Source organism: Stomoxys calcitrans, chromosome 2 (assembly GCF_963082655.1).
Source record: "Stomoxys calcitrans chromosome 2, idStoCalc2.1, whole genome shotgun sequence".
Lineage (NCBI taxonomy): Eukaryota > Metazoa > Arthropoda > Insecta > Diptera > Muscidae > Stomoxys > Stomoxys calcitrans.
In genome coordinates, this window is record NC_081553.1 from 82,334,480 (window position 1) to 82,352,478 (window position 17,999).

Here is a 17,999-nt window from a genome sequence, read left to right on the forward strand (position 1 = left end):
CCCAAAGTACCTCACAAACAGCTGTTTTTTAGTGATCATCGCAATATGGGGCTCCAATAAAGGTATTTGGGGGTAGAATACGAATTTGATATCCAAATATAGGACCATGTATTTAGGACATCACCCCTTTCCCAAAACCCGCCCAAAGGGAAAAAATTTTTCGACCATGCCAATATGTGGCTCAAATGAAAGGTATTTGAGATTAGAAAACGAATTTGATAACCTTTTTTGGGGCCATGTGTTTGGGGGACGCCTCATCATGTAAACTCCTTTTAAGCCAATTACAATATGGAGTTTAAATAAATGGCATTTAAGAGAACAGCACGATGCTGATATTTTTTCAGGGCCAAGTATCTGGGGTACCACCTCTCCGCCGAAAACACCACTAAATCAGAATATCGGGCTGAAATGATGTATTTTATGAATGGAGTACACCTTACATCCAAACTTAAATTCGTAGACCAATAAAGGCACTTATATTGTTAAACTGTTAGTCAAGTTAGCATGGTATTTCACTAAAAGATCTTTAATTGTCGAAAATAAATATGCCAAGGAAACTTTTGTTCCATATAAAGCAAAAGAAGGCGCAACGGAGCGGTATAGTATAAAAATAAAGAACATCCGCATTTGTTTTATCTGGCCCTACTTTACCACTCTACGTGAATCTTGCCCACCTTCTATTTTCCCTTGAAAAGAAAAATACACAAATCATATATGTTTTAAATTGTTTACAGATTTTGTTTATTGCACAATATACAATATACATTTTATTCTTGTTTGTTGTTTTTTTGTTTATTTCTGGTTGATCCATTATAGATGATTCATTATAGATATTTATGTTTTGTAATCACTATAAATATAATTTGAGTAATTTTTTCAAATTGAGGGAGGGAGGGGGGTTAATTCTTATAAAATCATACACATACACTCCCTTAGAAGACAGTAAAAAGGACTCTCAGTTCCATTACTTAGAAAAAAAATATGTATATAAGCAAAGAGTCCAAGGTTGTTTTGATAACAAATATTTAAACCATTGGTTCACTTCATTTTGTTATTGAATTTAATAAAATTACTTAGTCTAAATATACGCATATATAAAATAGAGTTAAATAATATAGTATTTAATTATATAATAGGTATATAGTAAAAATAATAATATTAATAATATTATAGTCTTAAAAATATTACAAAATAACAATAGATTTAGTTGTAGGGGGGGTTTCTTTTTGTTTAAGGGTTGTGTGTGTGTGTGTGTGTGGGGGGGGGTTTGGAGGATATTTTTCTATACACTTTTTTGTTTTGTTTTATTTAAAAACTAAAATAACAAATTTACATAAAAAGTAAATAATATGGTTTGTGTATTATGTGAGTGTGTGTGTGTGTGTGTGGGTGGGGGTGTGGTAGGGTGGGTTTGGCGCGGGTTTTGAAAATAGTTTCTTTTGTAAACGCTGGCCTCTAAGAGAATTCAGTCCCTTGTGGCCTTTGTTTGAGTGTGTTTGTATGTAAAACCAAATCGATTTGGGTGTGTATGTAGTTTTAATGAAAAATAATACATTGTCATTGTTTTTTTTTCTAAATGTGGTAATTTCAGTTTTATTGTTGTGTTTGGAGTTTTTGTTAGGGTGGGGGGGTGGGCAGGGGGGAAATAAAAATTCCAATAAATGAAAGCTCAACAAAAACGCAAGCTATTTTCTATTTTGTTTTGTATCTTCAGTTTGTGTTTAAACAAAAAAAATAATAATAATAATAAAATATTCTAATAAACTAATTGGCTTAGATTTTAAATGTATTTTGCATTAAAAATAGTTTTGGGAAAGGGCGGGTTTGGGTTATGAAAGGTTTGCTATTTACATCTGTTGGCTTATAATTAGTTATTGTTATTTATGTAGTTTTTGTGTATTTTGTTTATAAACTATATCTTTAAATAAATTACATTCGTATAATTTGAAAAAGTCTTAGGAATACAGATTTATGTTCATTGTTTGTAGGGAGTAGGTTTTGTTGTTTTTTTTTGTAAAGTTTTTTTTTGTTTTGTTTTGAGTTGAGTAAAAAATATGCACAGTTTGGGAAATAGTAGTTCTCTTGAGGGATTTGCTTTTTTTTTTGCTTTCAATTAAATTTTTACAAAACTAATTTTAAATATTTTAATTTTTTTTTTTCAATATAAGGCACAATTTTTTGTTTCCATAGAAAAACATATTTTCAGCAGTCCATGTGTGTGTGATTTTAGATTTTTTGGTCCTTTGTTAGGCTGCGGATTTACATACATACATATAAAAACTTTATACAACTACTAACTACCGCTAGGCTTGCCATGCAAAGGACTCCAAGTATTTTGATAAAATTCTACTGCTGTTTTTTGCTTGGTTAGTTTATAAAATAAATTAATATTTTTTCTAATTTAATTGTTTTTTTTCTTTTTGTTGTTGTTTTTTTTTATTTTTTAGCTTTAAGCTTATATAATAATCTCTGGCTTTTTTTTCTAAATAGTTGTTATGCATAGACAAATGAATGTCAAGACTTCTACTACACTACAAAATTCTGTAAAAGTAAAGTTCATGAATGCTTCATGCAAATAACAGAGTTTTTGTTGTTGGTTTTGTTGCATCAGTTAAGGCTTAATTTTTTGAATTCTGAACATTCACTATACAGTCTATGTGTTAGATAATAATTCAATTGCTTCCATTTCTAGCTATTTACATGCTATCTATCTCTTGATCTCTCTCTAGTTAGAATAGTCGGATGCATTCATGTGAAAAACACCAAAAGGCTCACAAGCTCACTTAACTTTATATTAGTAAGCTATATGTCAGGAATTTCTTGCAGATTGTAGGGAGCAAAACTCCTACTCCTATTCCATTCTACTCTTCAAACTTCAACACCATAAGTACGATCCACAACATATTCAAAACGTTGTTTATCTTCTTTATCCACCGCATCGTCGACATCATCAGCGGCGTTTGATCGTTGATCTTTGGCGTTTTCATTTTCTGGCTGTGTGGTTGCATTTAATGTTTTGCTAGAGATATTGGCAGCTGCAGCTGCTGCAGCAGCAGCCGCCGCCGCTGCAGCGGTGGCATTTTGTGTAGCCGCTTGTCTTCGGCTAGTGGCGCCACCCATATGATTCTCATTGAGATTCTTATTTCTTATGCTACTGGCTACAAGAGCCGTATTAATGGCAATTGCTGTTTCGGCGGCATTATCATCATCATCATCATCGTCGTCATCATCCTCGTAATTGTCTTGTTCAATTACATCTTCGCTTTCTTCTTCCTCCTCTTCTTCAATGGGATCGGCCTCGGATAGCATGAAATCGGTGGGCAATTCTGGCACCGACAGGCCCTTACGGGTAAAGAATGAAATTTTTTCTCTGTAAAAAAAGGAAAATGATAAACTTTAGAACGAATTTTCCTAAGATGTCAATAATTCTTAAAGTAAAATTTTGCCGTGACAAAATTTTTATAGAAAATATGAATTTTTAAAGAAAATAGGGTAAACAAGTAAAAGCGTGCTAAGTTCGGCCGAGCCGAATCTTTTATACCCTGCACCATGGATCGTATTTGTCAAGTTCTTTAAATGACTTTTTCGAATAGAAAAACACAAGTCTTAGAAAAAAACTTCCTCCAAAATTTCAAGCAAATCAAGTAATAAAATTTCAACCTTATTGGATAAGAATTTCGACCTCTAGAAGCCCAAGATATCTAATCGGAAGATCGGTTTATATGGCAGCCATATCCGGTTATATACCGATTTAGACCATACTTAGAACAGTTGTTCAAAGCCATACCAAAATGACATGTGCAAAATTTCAACCTTATTGGATAAGAATTTCGCCCTCTAGAAGCCCAAGAAGTCTAATCGGAAGATCGGTTTATATGGCAGCTATATCATGATATGGACTAATTTAGACCATACTTTGAACAGTTGTTGGAAGTCAAAATAAAACACGTCATGCTAAATTTCAGCTAAATCGGATAGGAATTGCGCCCTCTAAAGGCTCAAGAAGTCTATTCGGGAGATCTGTTTATATGGCGGCTATATCAGGTTATGGACTGTTATAGACTATACTTGACACAGTTGTCGGATGTGATACCAAAACACCACGTGCAAAATTTCAGCCAAATCGGATAGGAATTGCACCTTCTAGAAGCTCAAGAAGTTAAGACTCAAGATCGTATATGGCAGCTATATCAAAACATGGACCGATTTGGCCCATTTACAATCCTTCGGAAGTTAAACATGGCTAGATCGACTGAAAATGTCAAGACGATCAAGAATATATATACTTTGTGGGGTCTTAGACACATATTTCGAGGTGTTACAAACGGAACAACGAATTTATTTAGTAGAGTGTATACTAATTTCGTCGTTCCGTTTGGAGGGTATATGGTGGAGGGTATAAAAATTAGAATAAACATAGAAAAGTTAGCATAATGTTATGATTTAAGAAACAAGCGATGTGTACTAGCATCAGTTGGCAATAGTCGTTCACTAACTCATTTCAGATCAGTTGTTGTTTTTGTTGTTGTAGCAGAGTGTTGCACACTGAGGCGGCAACCCTTGCTGATGAAGGAGTCCATTGGAACAACCCGATACGTAAAACCGGCTGCCATGGGACTGGATTCAGATCAGTTATATTATTTTGTCCCCTCGTTCAACAACTGCTGAACGATAAGGCACACAAACAGCTTAATGAAAAGGCTGAACTAGAGAACTTACTAGTTCAGAGAACTGAACAGAGACCTTGCACAGCGCTAAGTTGAACCCATATCGCTCCGCTACGTCTTTTTTAAAAAGTGGAACCAATTTTTATGTTGCTTATTTGTAGTCTTCTTTTATTTGAAACAAACATTGTAAAGGTGCGAAATTTTCATTGTTTTGATCAGTCTTTATGTGGGTCGGAGGGTCCCCTTGATCTAATTTTTCTGTGCCAGTCCCATATTGTCCCAATCGATCTACATATCCCGTTCAGAAATTTTAGTGTTAGAACAAGGTTTGAGGAGTCTGACCCTTGACTCCGAATTAGGGCCGGAGTCGAAGTCGGATTATTTAGACGGAGTCAAGGCGGGTTCTGTGTCGTGTCAGGCATACCTTACTTCATACCTGTCTTCTTCTTCTTCTTTGTAGCAGTGTGTTGTACACTGAGGTGGCAGCCCTTGCCGATGAAAGACTCCATCGGGTCAATCCGGTACGTACAACCGGCTGCCATTGGATTCACTTTATACCGGTCTCAGTCTTAGGCTAAATACTCCCACTCCGATTTCGACTCGGCCTTCAAAACCTCGACCCTGGTCAGAAAACTAATCTTGTCACTATAGCCCTTAATATGCATCAGATATCACTCTCTAAATTTTGTGCATTTAGAGATACGGAGAAAATGAATATCTTAAGGTAGACAAGCAAACTCGCAATCACCAGAGCGACAGACCATGCCTGTAGTGGGAATCGAACCCACGACTCCATGTACTCAATCTGGTTCGTGCAACCGGCTGTCATGGGATTGTAATGTCTTCATAATGTATGTCTACCTTGGACATGAGAGTCTCCAAGGAGCTAGTTAAAGACCAACAAATTTCGACCATTCTATAAATTACCCGAAGATACTTGGAGTGATACTCGATAGTCTCATCTCTTCGTGAACCCATCCAATTGCAATCTTTGATAAAGCAACGGTTAAAAAGGTATTAATAAGTTCGCCCGGGCCGAACTTTGGATACCCACCACCTTGGATGTAAGTATTAACTACCGTCAGCATGTGGAGAAAAATTATATGTGAACCCATAGTAATTAAATCAAAATATTGGGTTGCCCAAAAAGTAATTGCGGATTTTTCATATAGTCGGCGTTGACAAATTTTTTCACAGCTTGTGACTCTGTAATTGCATTCTTTCTTCTGTCAGTTATCAGTTGTTACTTTTAGTTTGCTTTAGAAAAAAAGTGTAAAAAAGTATATTTGATTAAAGTTCATTCTAAGCTTTATAAAAAATGCATTTACTTTCTTTTAAAAAATCCGCAATTACTTTTTGGGCAACCCAATATATGATCCTATTTGGACCAAACTCGACACGGACGTTGGGGGTCTAATACAATTCACTGTTCAAGACGGTAAAATAGAATATTGGTCTATTCCCGGCACGGGATAGCTGTGAGCTCCACACAGGCTGGAGCATTGAGGTCCGTTCTGTGCGGTGTCCATTGCTGTCACGAGAAGCTAAGCTGCGAGTTACCGGGCGCGTCCACAGATTGCAGACAGTGGAATGCTCCATACGGAGTAGATGCAACGGCAGTCAGGGATAATCAGCGGTATCAAGCAGAGAGTCTCAGTTAGAGGCCGGGCGGCACCGGCTCTTGCACAAATACTGAGTACCTATGATGCTCGATATGACAAGGCGAGTTATTGGCGCCTTTAAATAACCAATGGCCAACCTGTTTCCGCGGCGATCGGTCCTTTGGACCGGAACGAGCTTGCTCAACTGCAGGAGCTTGACGAGGTTCGCCACCTCCACATGAAATGTGGCAACAACAAGGTAAATGCGCCAATTATGGGCCCAAAACCCTAAATCTAAAGATCGGTATATATGACAGCTATATACAAATTTAGACCGATCTGGGCTGTTTTGAACATAAATGTCAAGGGGCCTAACAAAACTCACTGTTTTAAATGTCAACGAAAAGGCATTATAAATGTGGCTTTAATGGGCCTAAGGCCTTAAATCGGCAGGTCGGTCTATATGGGTGCCAGGCTTTTGCCATGTTGCTATTAAAATTTTCTGCCTGTTTGTGTAAAGATAATTTGGTACTTACTTGAAGGAAACTAAATCTGGACAGCCTTTGGGCACTTTCGTTTTGCGCAGCTTATAGATTTTCTTGGTGGTTTTCATTAATAATTTCTGCAGTTGTTTTTCCTCGGGACATTTGGAAGGATCGGCACGTTCCACCAAACGTTGGAACTCCTCATTTTCAATGGCCCAAGCAGCAATCAATGGGTCTTTATTATCGCGGGCTTTCTCCAAACTGTAATGCAGTAAAGGACAATAATTAAAAATTTTGTACACCACTAATTGTTTTTTTTTTTATAGAAACACTTACGCGTCCTTTAGGTTTTGTAATTTTGAAATTTGATCATTAAGGAAATCTAGTTTGCTATGTTGTGCCTGTAGGTCCAATTCTAAATCTAAACTGGTACGTGGTATATGAGTATGGTTTAATTCTGTAAAAAAAAATTGAGAGCAATTATAGAAAGGTAAAAATGTTTGTTTGTTTTAATAAAAAAGTCTTACTTGTGGCAGTTTTGGGGGCCTTGGTGTGGAATCTCAGTGATCTTCTTTCTACGGCTCCACGATGGAAGGGATGGGGTGTGACTCCAAAGTGCATGGCCGAATCGGAATCACTACGATTCAAACGGCAGATATAACGACTTTTGCCCACAGCCGCCGAGGGGGTGAAAGTTTGTGATCGCTTAACAGGTCTATCATCCACCGCCTGTTGTGCTTGTTGTGATCTGGATTTTTCAGGAGGAAAGGCACATTCCGTATTGGTTTCCTTATCCACATACTCTTGTTTCATGTTGTCCATGTAGGCATCTAACATTTTCTTGGTAAAATCTAAGAAAAGTATAAAAAAAAATAAATAAAAAGCTTTATTAAAAAAAAAAACGTTCGTAACTTACCACTTTCAATGGCTCCCTCCAAATCATCATCATCAACTTCATCCTCATCATCCTCATCGTCGTCCTCATCTTCATCTTCGTCCTCGCCATCATCTAAGCCTAGATTTTCTCTTAAATCTTCGGCAATTTGTGCTTGCATTTCAAAGGGAGGCGCTTGATTGCGTGTCAATGTGGATGTTTGGGAGGAAGTGATGGTGGACTCATCCGAAGACTCTTCTTTGCTGGAGATGGCATGTGTTGTGGTAGAAGTTGCATTGTTATGATGATTTGCGGCTGCTGCCACAGCTGCCGCACTTGTCGAAGGCATATCAAGAGGTTCAAATGTGGGCATGAATTTTGAACTCAATACATTGTACCATTTTAGGGTGGAGTCTTCGGGATTAAATTCGGCCATGCTGATTTGGACAGTACCCTAATAATGGGAAAAATTCAATTTTAGTTTCAAGATTCTTTCTACTTTCTCTAAGGGGACTTACAATAATTTCCTCTTTTTGTCCCGTCATGCTGACCACTGTGACATGCAAGCTTTTGGTGAAAAGTTTGCCCAAAGATATGGGCACTGCAAAGGTGTCATTGAAAACGGGTTTCTGGAAGTCTGACATTGCTTTCGTGCGTATCGATGTCAAGGAATTGGGTAGTAAAGCAGCACGTAGATATCTGCAATTAAAAAAAATCAAAGCAAATAAGAATAACGAAAAGCTATTTTAAATTTCCCAAACTTACACTTGCGAGTTCTCCGTTGATGCCGACCATAGGGCTGATAAATTATTGGCCCTTTCCAATGACACTACCAGCACGCCCTCTTTCTTTAGGTACTTCAAACCAATCTGCACCTGGGCCAATTCTTTACGTGGCAAGTGGGCTCTTGAGGCTTCAAATACTCCTGAATCGCCCGCAACCGATTCATTGCTTACCGCCGCCGACACAGAACGAGTGTTTGAGGTTGAGGAGGAACGGCTTAACATTTCCTGTGGTAAATCCAGTAATGAGGGCTTCTCCGAAATGGGCGAAAGTGGCGCCCCCAGATTTAGAGGCGCTGACATATTCAGTTTTTGCAGTTTAGCCTCTAGCATCATACAATCCAATACCGTTGAGTCCAAGTCGTAGGGATTTGTCGCCGAACGATTTCCAGGGCTGGGTTGTTGGTATAGGGATTGTAAGACGGCTCCAGCGTTTGCATAGGTGGGCTCCTCTTTCAGCAACTGTTGCTGGGAGCCATTTTGTTCAGAGGCGGGATTGTATTTCATTGGGGATGCGGGTGGTGTCTCCATGGACAGACTACTGCGTGGCGACAAGGAGATTTCAGATGAAGGTTGTTGCTGTAACTGGGGATGATGATGGCCAAGCACCACATGTTCTTGGCCAGGTTGCTGTAATGCTTGCACCGCCTGTTGTTGCTGTTGCAGATGGTGTTGTTGTTGGAACAGGCGTTGCGATCTGCGATGCAAATCGACCACATCTATTTGTGGATCGACCGCAAACGGATCCAAATATATATCGGTAAAGCTGAGCGCGCTCTTACTACTCGCCGTCGATAGGGAGCCCAAACTGGAACCACTGCTGATGGAGAAGGTGCTTTCCGAAGAGAAGGATTTCAAACGTTCCTCCAACATCTTGGTAGACTTTAGCGCCTCCTGCAACTTATCCAAAAGCAATTGTTTCTCTTCATGAAAACGCAGGCGATTATTGATTTGTTGATTCGTAGCTTCATAAGCCTCTTTCAGGTCCTCTTCCAATTTCCTTCGTGTCTCCTGTATTATGTGAATCTCTTCGGGTGTTCGGGATTTCAATGAAATGCTGTTCAGTTCGGTTAGTAACTTTTCCTTCTCCTGTATCAGCAGTATGCGATCCTTGTCTGACTCCAGTTGGCCAGGTTCAATGCGTTCCACATGATCGGCCAGCTGTTGCTGTAGGCGCCTTATGTGTTTACGCCATTCGGTATATTGAAGTTTTGTTTTAGCCATTTCAGCAAAACGGGCACCGCTATTCAGATTATCACCTGGTCCGCATAGATCCGTTTGTGAGGCCACACACACACGATCGAAGGGGGAGGAGGCATTCAAAAGTTCAGCATTTTCTTCATTGATTTGTTGACGACTCAATTCATTTTTGATCTGCACCAGACTTCGAATTAATTCCTCTCGTACTTTCTCACCCGACACCAATGACTTGTGAACCTTAAGCATTTCCTCGCGTATGGCCTGCACTTCGGCTATGTCGTAACAGCCATTTTGTCGTGCATTGATTTTCTCTCCCACCGAATAGAGGGTATTCATGCCACGCTCCGTATAGGAAATGTCGCTTGTGATATGATTCAGTTCATGTTTCAATTGGCACACACGTTCTTTGGCCAATTTCAAATCGGCTCGCAGTAGTTCTGGATCATGTCGACTCATCGATGATGTAGAAGAGCATACTGGAAAATGGAGGGAAAGAAAAAACATAAATGGATTAATACATGAGGAGAGGATTAAGGAAAGCATTAAAATTAACTTATATTAGTTACTAAGTTTGATGGGAAATGTAAATTAGAATACCCTCCACTATGGATCGCATTTGTGGAGTTCTTTGGCCGGTATCTCTTTTTAGGCAAACAAAGGATAATGGATAAGAAATTTTTGTACTATTAAAGCTGTATAAAGCTATGGTTCGATTTGGACCATAATTGAATTAAATGTGTAAAATTGCAGCCAATTCGGATAAGGATTGCGCCCTCTAGAGGGTCAAAAAGTCAAGATTCGAGATTGGTTTATATCGCAGCTATATCAAAACATGGACCGATATGGCTCATTTACAATTCCAACCGACCTGCACTAATAAGAAATAGGTTATAGACCGATTTGAACCATTCTTAGCATAGTGCTTCGGAACTCATAACAAAACACCTCATGCAAAATTTCAGCCAACTTGGATAACAATTGCGCCCTCTAGTTGCTGAAGAATTCCGGTTTCGAGATCGGTTTATATCGCAGCTATATCAAAACATGGACCGATAAGGCTCATTTACAATTCCAACCGACCTGCACTAATTCGAAGTATTTCTGCAAAATTTCAAGCGCCTAGCTTTTCTCCTTCGAAAGTTAGCGTGTTTTCGACAAGCAGACGGATGGGCGGATAAGTCTAGATCGACTTAAAATGTCATGACGATAAAAAATATATATTATCTTTATGGGGTCTAAAAAGAATATTTCGAGGTGTTACAAACAGAATGACAAAATTAGTACACCCCCATCCTATGGTGGAGGGTATAAAAATTAAATCGGGTGATATTGGAATGAATAGTTCTTAACCCACCTATTGGTTTTCTGTTGTAGTGGCAACGGAGAAGGCATCAGAACTAATCTCTGTATATGGTAATGCGAAGACTCGTCGCTAATACAGAAAGAACTAAAAATATTAGTAACTAGCCTGAAGAATAATAAGGCAGTAGGAGTCGATGGATTGCCAGCTTACGTATTGAAGTTCGTAGGCGACACATTACTTCGTAATCTATGTTTTTTTATAGAGTCTGGGTAAAAGAACACACATCTGATTGTAGGAATCAGTGTATATAATGGATAACTAAACCAAACCGAAACTATTGTAGTGGCAAGGGAAAAGGCCTCAGAACTAATCTCTGCATATGTTAATGAAAAGACTCGCCGCTAATACAGAAAGAACTAAAAACAAAAGTAACCAGCCTGAATAAAATGAGGCAGCAGGAGCCGATGGATTGCCAGCTTACGTATTTATCTTCGTAGGCGACACATTGTTTAGTGATCTGCTTTCTTATACAATATGGATAAAAGGACATATATCTGATTATAGGAATCAGTGTAAACCATGGGTAACCAAACCAAAGCAAACCTGTTGTAGTGGCAACGAAGAAGCCATCAGAACTAATATATGTTAATGAGAAGACTCGGCGCTAATACCGAAAAAACTAAAAATAGTAGTAACCAGCCTGAAGAATAATAAGACAGCAGGATCCGATGGATTGCCAGCTTACGTATTTATCTTCGTAGGCGACACATTGTTTAGTGATCTGCTTTCTTATACAATATGGATAAAAGGACATATATCTGATTATTGGAATCAGTGTAAACCATGGGTAACCAAACCAAACCTGTTGTAGTGGCAACGAAGAAGCCATCAGAACTAATATATGTTTATGAGAAGAGTCGGCGCTAATACCGAAAGAACTAAAAATAATAGTAACCAGCCTGAAGAATAATAAGGCAGCAGGAGCCGACAGATTGTCCGCTTAGGTATTTATCTTCGTAGGCGACACATTGTTTAGTGACCTGCCTTTTTATACAATATGGATAATAGGACATATATCTGATTATTGGAATCAGTGTAAACCATGGGTAACCAAACCAAACCTGTTGTAGTGGCAACGAAGAAGCCATCAGAACTAATATATGTTTATGAGAAGAGTCGGCGCTAATACCGAAAGAACTAAAAATAATAGTAACCAGCCTGAAGAATAATAAGGCAGCAGGAGCCGACAGATTGTCCGCTTAGGTATTTATCTTCGTAGGCGACACATCGTTTAGTGGTCTGCTTTTTTTTACAATCTGGATAAAAGGACATATATCTGATTATAGGAATCAGTGTAAACCATGGGTAACCAAACCAAACCTGTTGTAGTGGCAACGAAGAAGCCATCAGAACTAATATATGTTAATGAGAAGACTCGGCGCTAATACCGAAAGAACTAAAAATAATAGTAACCAGCCTGAAGAATAATAAGGCAGCAGGAGCCGACAGATTGTCCGCTTAGGTATTTATCTTCGTAGGCGACACATTGTTTAGTGACCTGCCTTTTTATACAATATGGATAAAAGGACATATATCTGATTATAGGAATCAGTGTAAACCATGGGTAACCAAACCAAACCAAACCTGTTGTAGTGGCAACGAAGAAGCCATCAGAACTAATATATGTTAATGAGAAGACTCGGCGCTAATACCGAAAGAACTAAAAATAATAGTAACTAGCCTGAAGAATAATAAGACAGCAGAAGCCGATGGATTGTCAGCTTAGGTATTTAAGTTCGTAGGCGACACATTGCTTAGTGATCTGCTGTTTTTTACAAATCTGGGTAAATGGACAAACATGTGATTATAGGAATCAGTGTATATCATGGGTAAGAAGCATGCATACTTGTGCAACAATAGAATAATTCTTCGTTATACTTACAACTACTTCTACTGGCCGCTAGTTTATTCAAATTATTATATTCCTCTTGAGCAATCAGCAGTCTCTGCTGTTTGATGCCATACATCTCACGTTTATTCTCCAATTGATCTTGGGCCGCTGACAGATAATCACGTAGCATTTGCTCCTGCACACTTTTCCATTCTTGGCGGGGATCTTCCAGTTGGGTGGTTTGGGCTATGTGATTGATATAATAACGACCGATATTGGGATCATAGGCCTCCTCCCAACCAATGGGTAATTCATCGCCAACACAATCTTCGAATGATTGAGGTTTGGTATATCTATGAAGAAAAGGCAAAAAGAAGGAGAAATTAATTTCAAAAATTCCGAAGGAGTTTCTGAAGTTATAAAAAAAAGGAAAAAAAATATCTGTGAAAATACTATGGAGAGAAATATTCAAAATATTTATATGTGCTGTACTAAAGTATTTCCGGTTTTTGTTTATAAAAGAAGTAAAAAATAAAAAAACAACGGCCACATTCCGTGTTATTTGGAATGTGTGCGTTTTTTCGTTTTCTGTAGTGTGTTAGAGTTATCTTGTTTTAAAAATAACACAAAACTTGTTCCCAATCATATGAATAATTTAATTTATTTTGAGTATGTCACTGATTAAAAAGCTATTCCAGCAGCGGAAATGTTACTGGGCGAGAAGTTTTAACCTAAAAGTATGGATGTCATCATCTTAGAGAGTTTTGAGGAATTTTGTAAAATGTCTATAGGAGGAGGGGGTGACAAAGGCTTGTTTTAGTAAACTTAAAAATTCCACATTATTTGGCTTAAACATATACTGAAATATTTTTCATCTTTGATTTTTAAGGAATCTAGCCTGATTATAGGTGTGGCGTAGTGGGGAAGACATGATGGGGCTTTATACTTAACCAGGTGGCGTGGGAGGTCATGGAATGGTGGAAGTTTTAGACATGGTCTTTTATGCTGCGTCTTCTTTCAGTCTATCATATCTTCTATTGGACCTTATATTGCCATTCTTGTTAAATAAGTCCTTTTTGTGGGTGTTTTGGGGGTTAAACGGCCACCAGACATTTTGCCCTGAATGTGGATATCCAATTCCAAATATGTACCTTTCATTTGAGCCCCATATTGTCATGGTCGGTAAATATTTTCGGTTTGGTGATGCTTATGAATGAGATGGCCACACAGGCACTTGGTTTTAGAAATAGATGTAGGATTTCTGCTCAACTTACAATGCAAATGCAAATTTGCCTATGAATATTTTGTTAAGGAACAGGCGAAAACTTCTCACATATCACTGAGTGCTGGCCGATTCACGTTTCAAGCTCAATGATAAGATACCTCCTTTTTGTTGCCGAGTCCGAACGGCGTAACCCAGAGCGACTCTCCTTTAGGAAGATGTTTTTACATGTCTTCTATGCATGGCATGGAACCTCAGGAGGGAATAGTCACCGTTGAAATTTTTATCTGATGTGCTCTACTCTGAAATACCTTTCATTTAAGTCCCATATTATGGCAATATGGGACTTATTTCAGACCTCTGCCCTGAACGCCTAGGTTCGAATCCTGGCGAGAACATCAGAAAAAAATTTCAACGGTGACTATCCCCTCCGAATGCTGGTGGCCCCCATGCGCTTGGCCAAAAATTGGTTATTAGATTCGTTTTCTACTCTCAAGTACCTTTCATTTGAGTCCCATATTATCATGATTGGTCTATATATCCCTTTGCGGGATTTGGGACTGGGACGGTCCCCCAAGGCTCACCACTCAAAATTTGGATATCAAATTTTTGTTTTTAGTTTATTATAACATATCAATCCAAATTTCGCTGAAATCGCTCAACCAATCTCCGGCGTTTTTGAAAATTATGGTAAGGGGGAGGAGGGTCCGCCCCCTTCAAATATCAAAAAATTTAAAAGCCCAGTTCAACCAAAGGATGATTCTACACCATCTGCAAAACATTTCAAGAAAATTGATTCAGCCGTTTTTGAGTCCATACGGGTTTCTTCTCGATCTTGCCATGTCCGTTCGTCTGTCTGTCGAAAGCACGCTTACTTTCAAAGGAGAAAAGATAGCCGCTTGAAATTTTGCACAAATACTTCTTAATAGTGTAGGTCGGTTGGGATTGTAAATGGGCTATATCGGTCCATGTTTTGATATAGCTGCCATATAAACAGATCTTGGGTCTTGACTTTTTGCGCAATTCTTAACCGATTCGACTAAAATTTTGCACGTGGTGTTTTGGTATCACTTCCAACAACGGTTCTAAGTATGGTTGAAGTCGGTTAATAACCTGATATAGCTGCCATATAAACCGACCTTGGATCTTGACTTCTTGAACATCTAGAGGGCGCATTTCATATCCGATTTGGCTGTAATTTTGCACGTGATGTTTTTGTATCACTTCCAATAACTGTGCTATGTATGGTTCAAATCGGTTGACAACATGTTATAGCTGCCATATAAACCGACCTTGGATCTTGACTTCTTGAGCTTCTAGAGGGCGCAATTTTCATCCGATTTGGCAGAAATTTTGTAGAAAGGCTTCTCCCATGACCTTCAATATGCGTGTCCAATATGGTCTGAATCGATCAATAGTTAGATACAGCTCCCATACAAACAGATCTCTTAATTTTGCTTCTTGAGCCCCTACAAGGGGCCATTCTTATCCGAATGTACTGAAATATTGCACAATGATTTTTACCATGTTCAGCATTTAATCCATTTATGGTCCGAATCGAACTATTTTTTTTAATTATTTCTTATAAAAATATGAAAATTTATTTTGTAATAAAATTAATTAAAATTTATTTAAATTTTTTAATAACATTATTTTAATTTTTTTTTAGTGTAATAATTTTATTTTTTTATAATTTCTGATTTTTATTTTTTTTTTTAATTTTGTTGGTATATAATTTCATATTTGTTCTTTTTGATTTTTGTTGTCTTGTTTTATTTTATTTTTATTTTTTTGTTTTTATATTTTTATTTATTTTCTTTTTATTTATTTTTTTTTTTTTATTTTTTTTTGTTTTTTTTTATTTGTTTATAGTTTTATTTTTTTGTTTTTTTGTGTTTTTTTAATGATTTTTTTGTTTTTATTAATTTTTTTTATATAACCATGTCTCCCTTATTATTCCATAGGTGCGTAAATTTTATTATATTAACCTCTCTTTTTATGGTGCTAATTTCACCAAATGGAGAAAAGTAAAACTAAAACTCTGATAAGATTAATAATTAAAATTCACAAAGGCCTCATAAAAATTCCTGGCATTTCCTCTATGCTCAGCCAACACACTAATGCTTGTGCGCCGTGTATACAGTGCGATCGTAAACATTTCTTTTTTTTTATCGGGTTGCCTTCATTTTTTGTTGGACTTTTTTTTATTCTCTCTCCATTTAAGCAGAAGTTAAACATAACCATTGTTGTTATTTTGCGGTTTTATTTTGCCATATAAACGCGCAAAAAGCTTAAATATTTGCTTAGCATTTTTCTATAACAGCCAGTTTTTTTCTGGTGTCTGTTAAGTTTTTTTTATGAATTTAATCATAAATTTTTGACAAAATATTTGCACTTTCGTATCAGAGGAACATGAAAATAATAATAAAGAAAAAAAAACATTCCAAAGGAATTTCTTCACATATGTGCCTGTGTGAATAGCATTGGAGAATGAATGGCAGGCAAATTGGATCGCATGTGTTTTGTTTTTAATTAAATGTATGAAAGGTGATGTGATGTTTTTCAATTAACCGCATGGGTTTTAATAGAGATTCGAGAGCAGAGTCAAAGCCCCAAGAGCTTTGACTTTGGGGCTTCTTCTTCTGTTTTTGTATGTAGAGTTTCAATAACAAGCTGAACTCAATGAAAAAAGGCAATTTCAGAATAGATCCATTAAAAAGATTTTATTTTTAATATATAAAAATTTGTGTAAAAAGTTTCTAAAATGCTTTACTCACACTTTATTTGAATATCGGACAGATCGGACAGTTAGAAACACTTTGTCATATCTTTAATATTTTTGTATTTATTTAAATGTTCAATATTTTTTAATATTTTAGTACATTCTATTTAAAGTTTTTTTTTTAATTTTATATCACAAATTAAACAAATAATCTAAAATTTTATATTTGTACAATTTTTATGAAGTTTCTAAATCATAATCCAAATGGTTAACTCATACTTAATTTGAATCGGAAACATTTTGCCATATTTTCAATTTTGCAATTCTCGTCCGATTTGACTAAAATCTTGCATAATGTTTTAATATCACTTCCAACAACTGTGCTAAGTATGGTTCAAATCGGTTCATAACCTCATATAGTTGCCATATCAACCGATCTTGGGTCTTGACTTCTTGAGTTTTTAGAAGGCGCAATTCTTATCCGATTTGGCTGTAATTTTGCACGTGGTGTTTTGGTATAACTTCCAAGATTTGTCCGAAGTATGGTTCAAATCGGACCATAACCTGATATAGCTGTCATATAAACCAATCTCGGATCTTGACTTCTTTAGCGTTTAGATAGCGCAATTTTCATCCGATTTGGTACACATTTTGTATAACGGTTTCTCCCATGACCTTCAACATACGTGTGCAATATGGTCAGAATCGATCTATAGCTTGATACAGTTCCCATATAAACCGATCTCCCGATTATGCTTCGTGAGCCGCGAATCGAACTATAACTTGATATAGCTCCTCCGCCGTCCTTATTCATTATTCTTTATTGGCCTAAAAACAGATACTGCGCAAAGAAATCGACAGATGCGGCCATGGTGGGGGTATATAAGATTCGGCCCGGTCGAACTTAGCACTCTCAATCTTGTTTTTTTTTTTTTTAATATTTTTTTTAAATTTATTTTATTTATAATATTTTTTACATTTTTTACAGTAGTCTTAAGTCAGTCTATTCAAATATTTTAAACCCTTATATAATATATAGATACATCTTTTTTGACACTTTTAAATTCAGTTTTTTTTTTGTATATTTTTCTTTTTAAGTTTTCTTTTTTGTTGGATATTTTTAAATTTTGAACAAATAAAGTAGCCCAAAAACAGATTTTGAATAAAATTCAAATTTTGTTATCCGTTTTTTTTTATTGATCACAAATATTTTTTCTAGTTATTAATAATGATTTCGGACAAAAAAAAAAGA

General features: G+C 36.9%; 1 protein-coding gene across 1 annotated transcript in view; it reads right to left on the reverse strand.

Annotated features, from left to right (window-relative positions):
* Positions 1–713: 713 nt before the first annotated feature.
* The window catches only part of LOC106084917 (protein kibra), a 70,357-nt gene continuing 53,071 nt past the window's right edge, over positions 714–17,999 (reverse strand). The window contains exons 2-9 of the mRNA XM_013248885.2: positions 12,855–13,156; positions 8,393–10,085; positions 8,146–8,326; positions 7,670–8,081; positions 7,281–7,604; positions 7,090–7,210; positions 6,805–7,014; positions 714–3,370 (exon numbers count right to left, since the gene is read on the reverse strand). Coding sequence (XP_013104339.2) covers positions 2,869–3,370; positions 6,805–7,014; positions 7,090–7,210; positions 7,281–7,604; positions 7,670–8,081; positions 8,146–8,326; positions 8,393–10,085; positions 12,855–13,156 — 3,745 coding nt within the window. The 3' untranslated portion in view covers positions 714–2,868. The remainder of the gene's footprint in view (positions 3,371–6,804; positions 7,015–7,089; positions 7,211–7,280; positions 7,605–7,669; positions 8,082–8,145; positions 8,327–8,392; positions 10,086–12,854; positions 13,157–17,999) is intronic.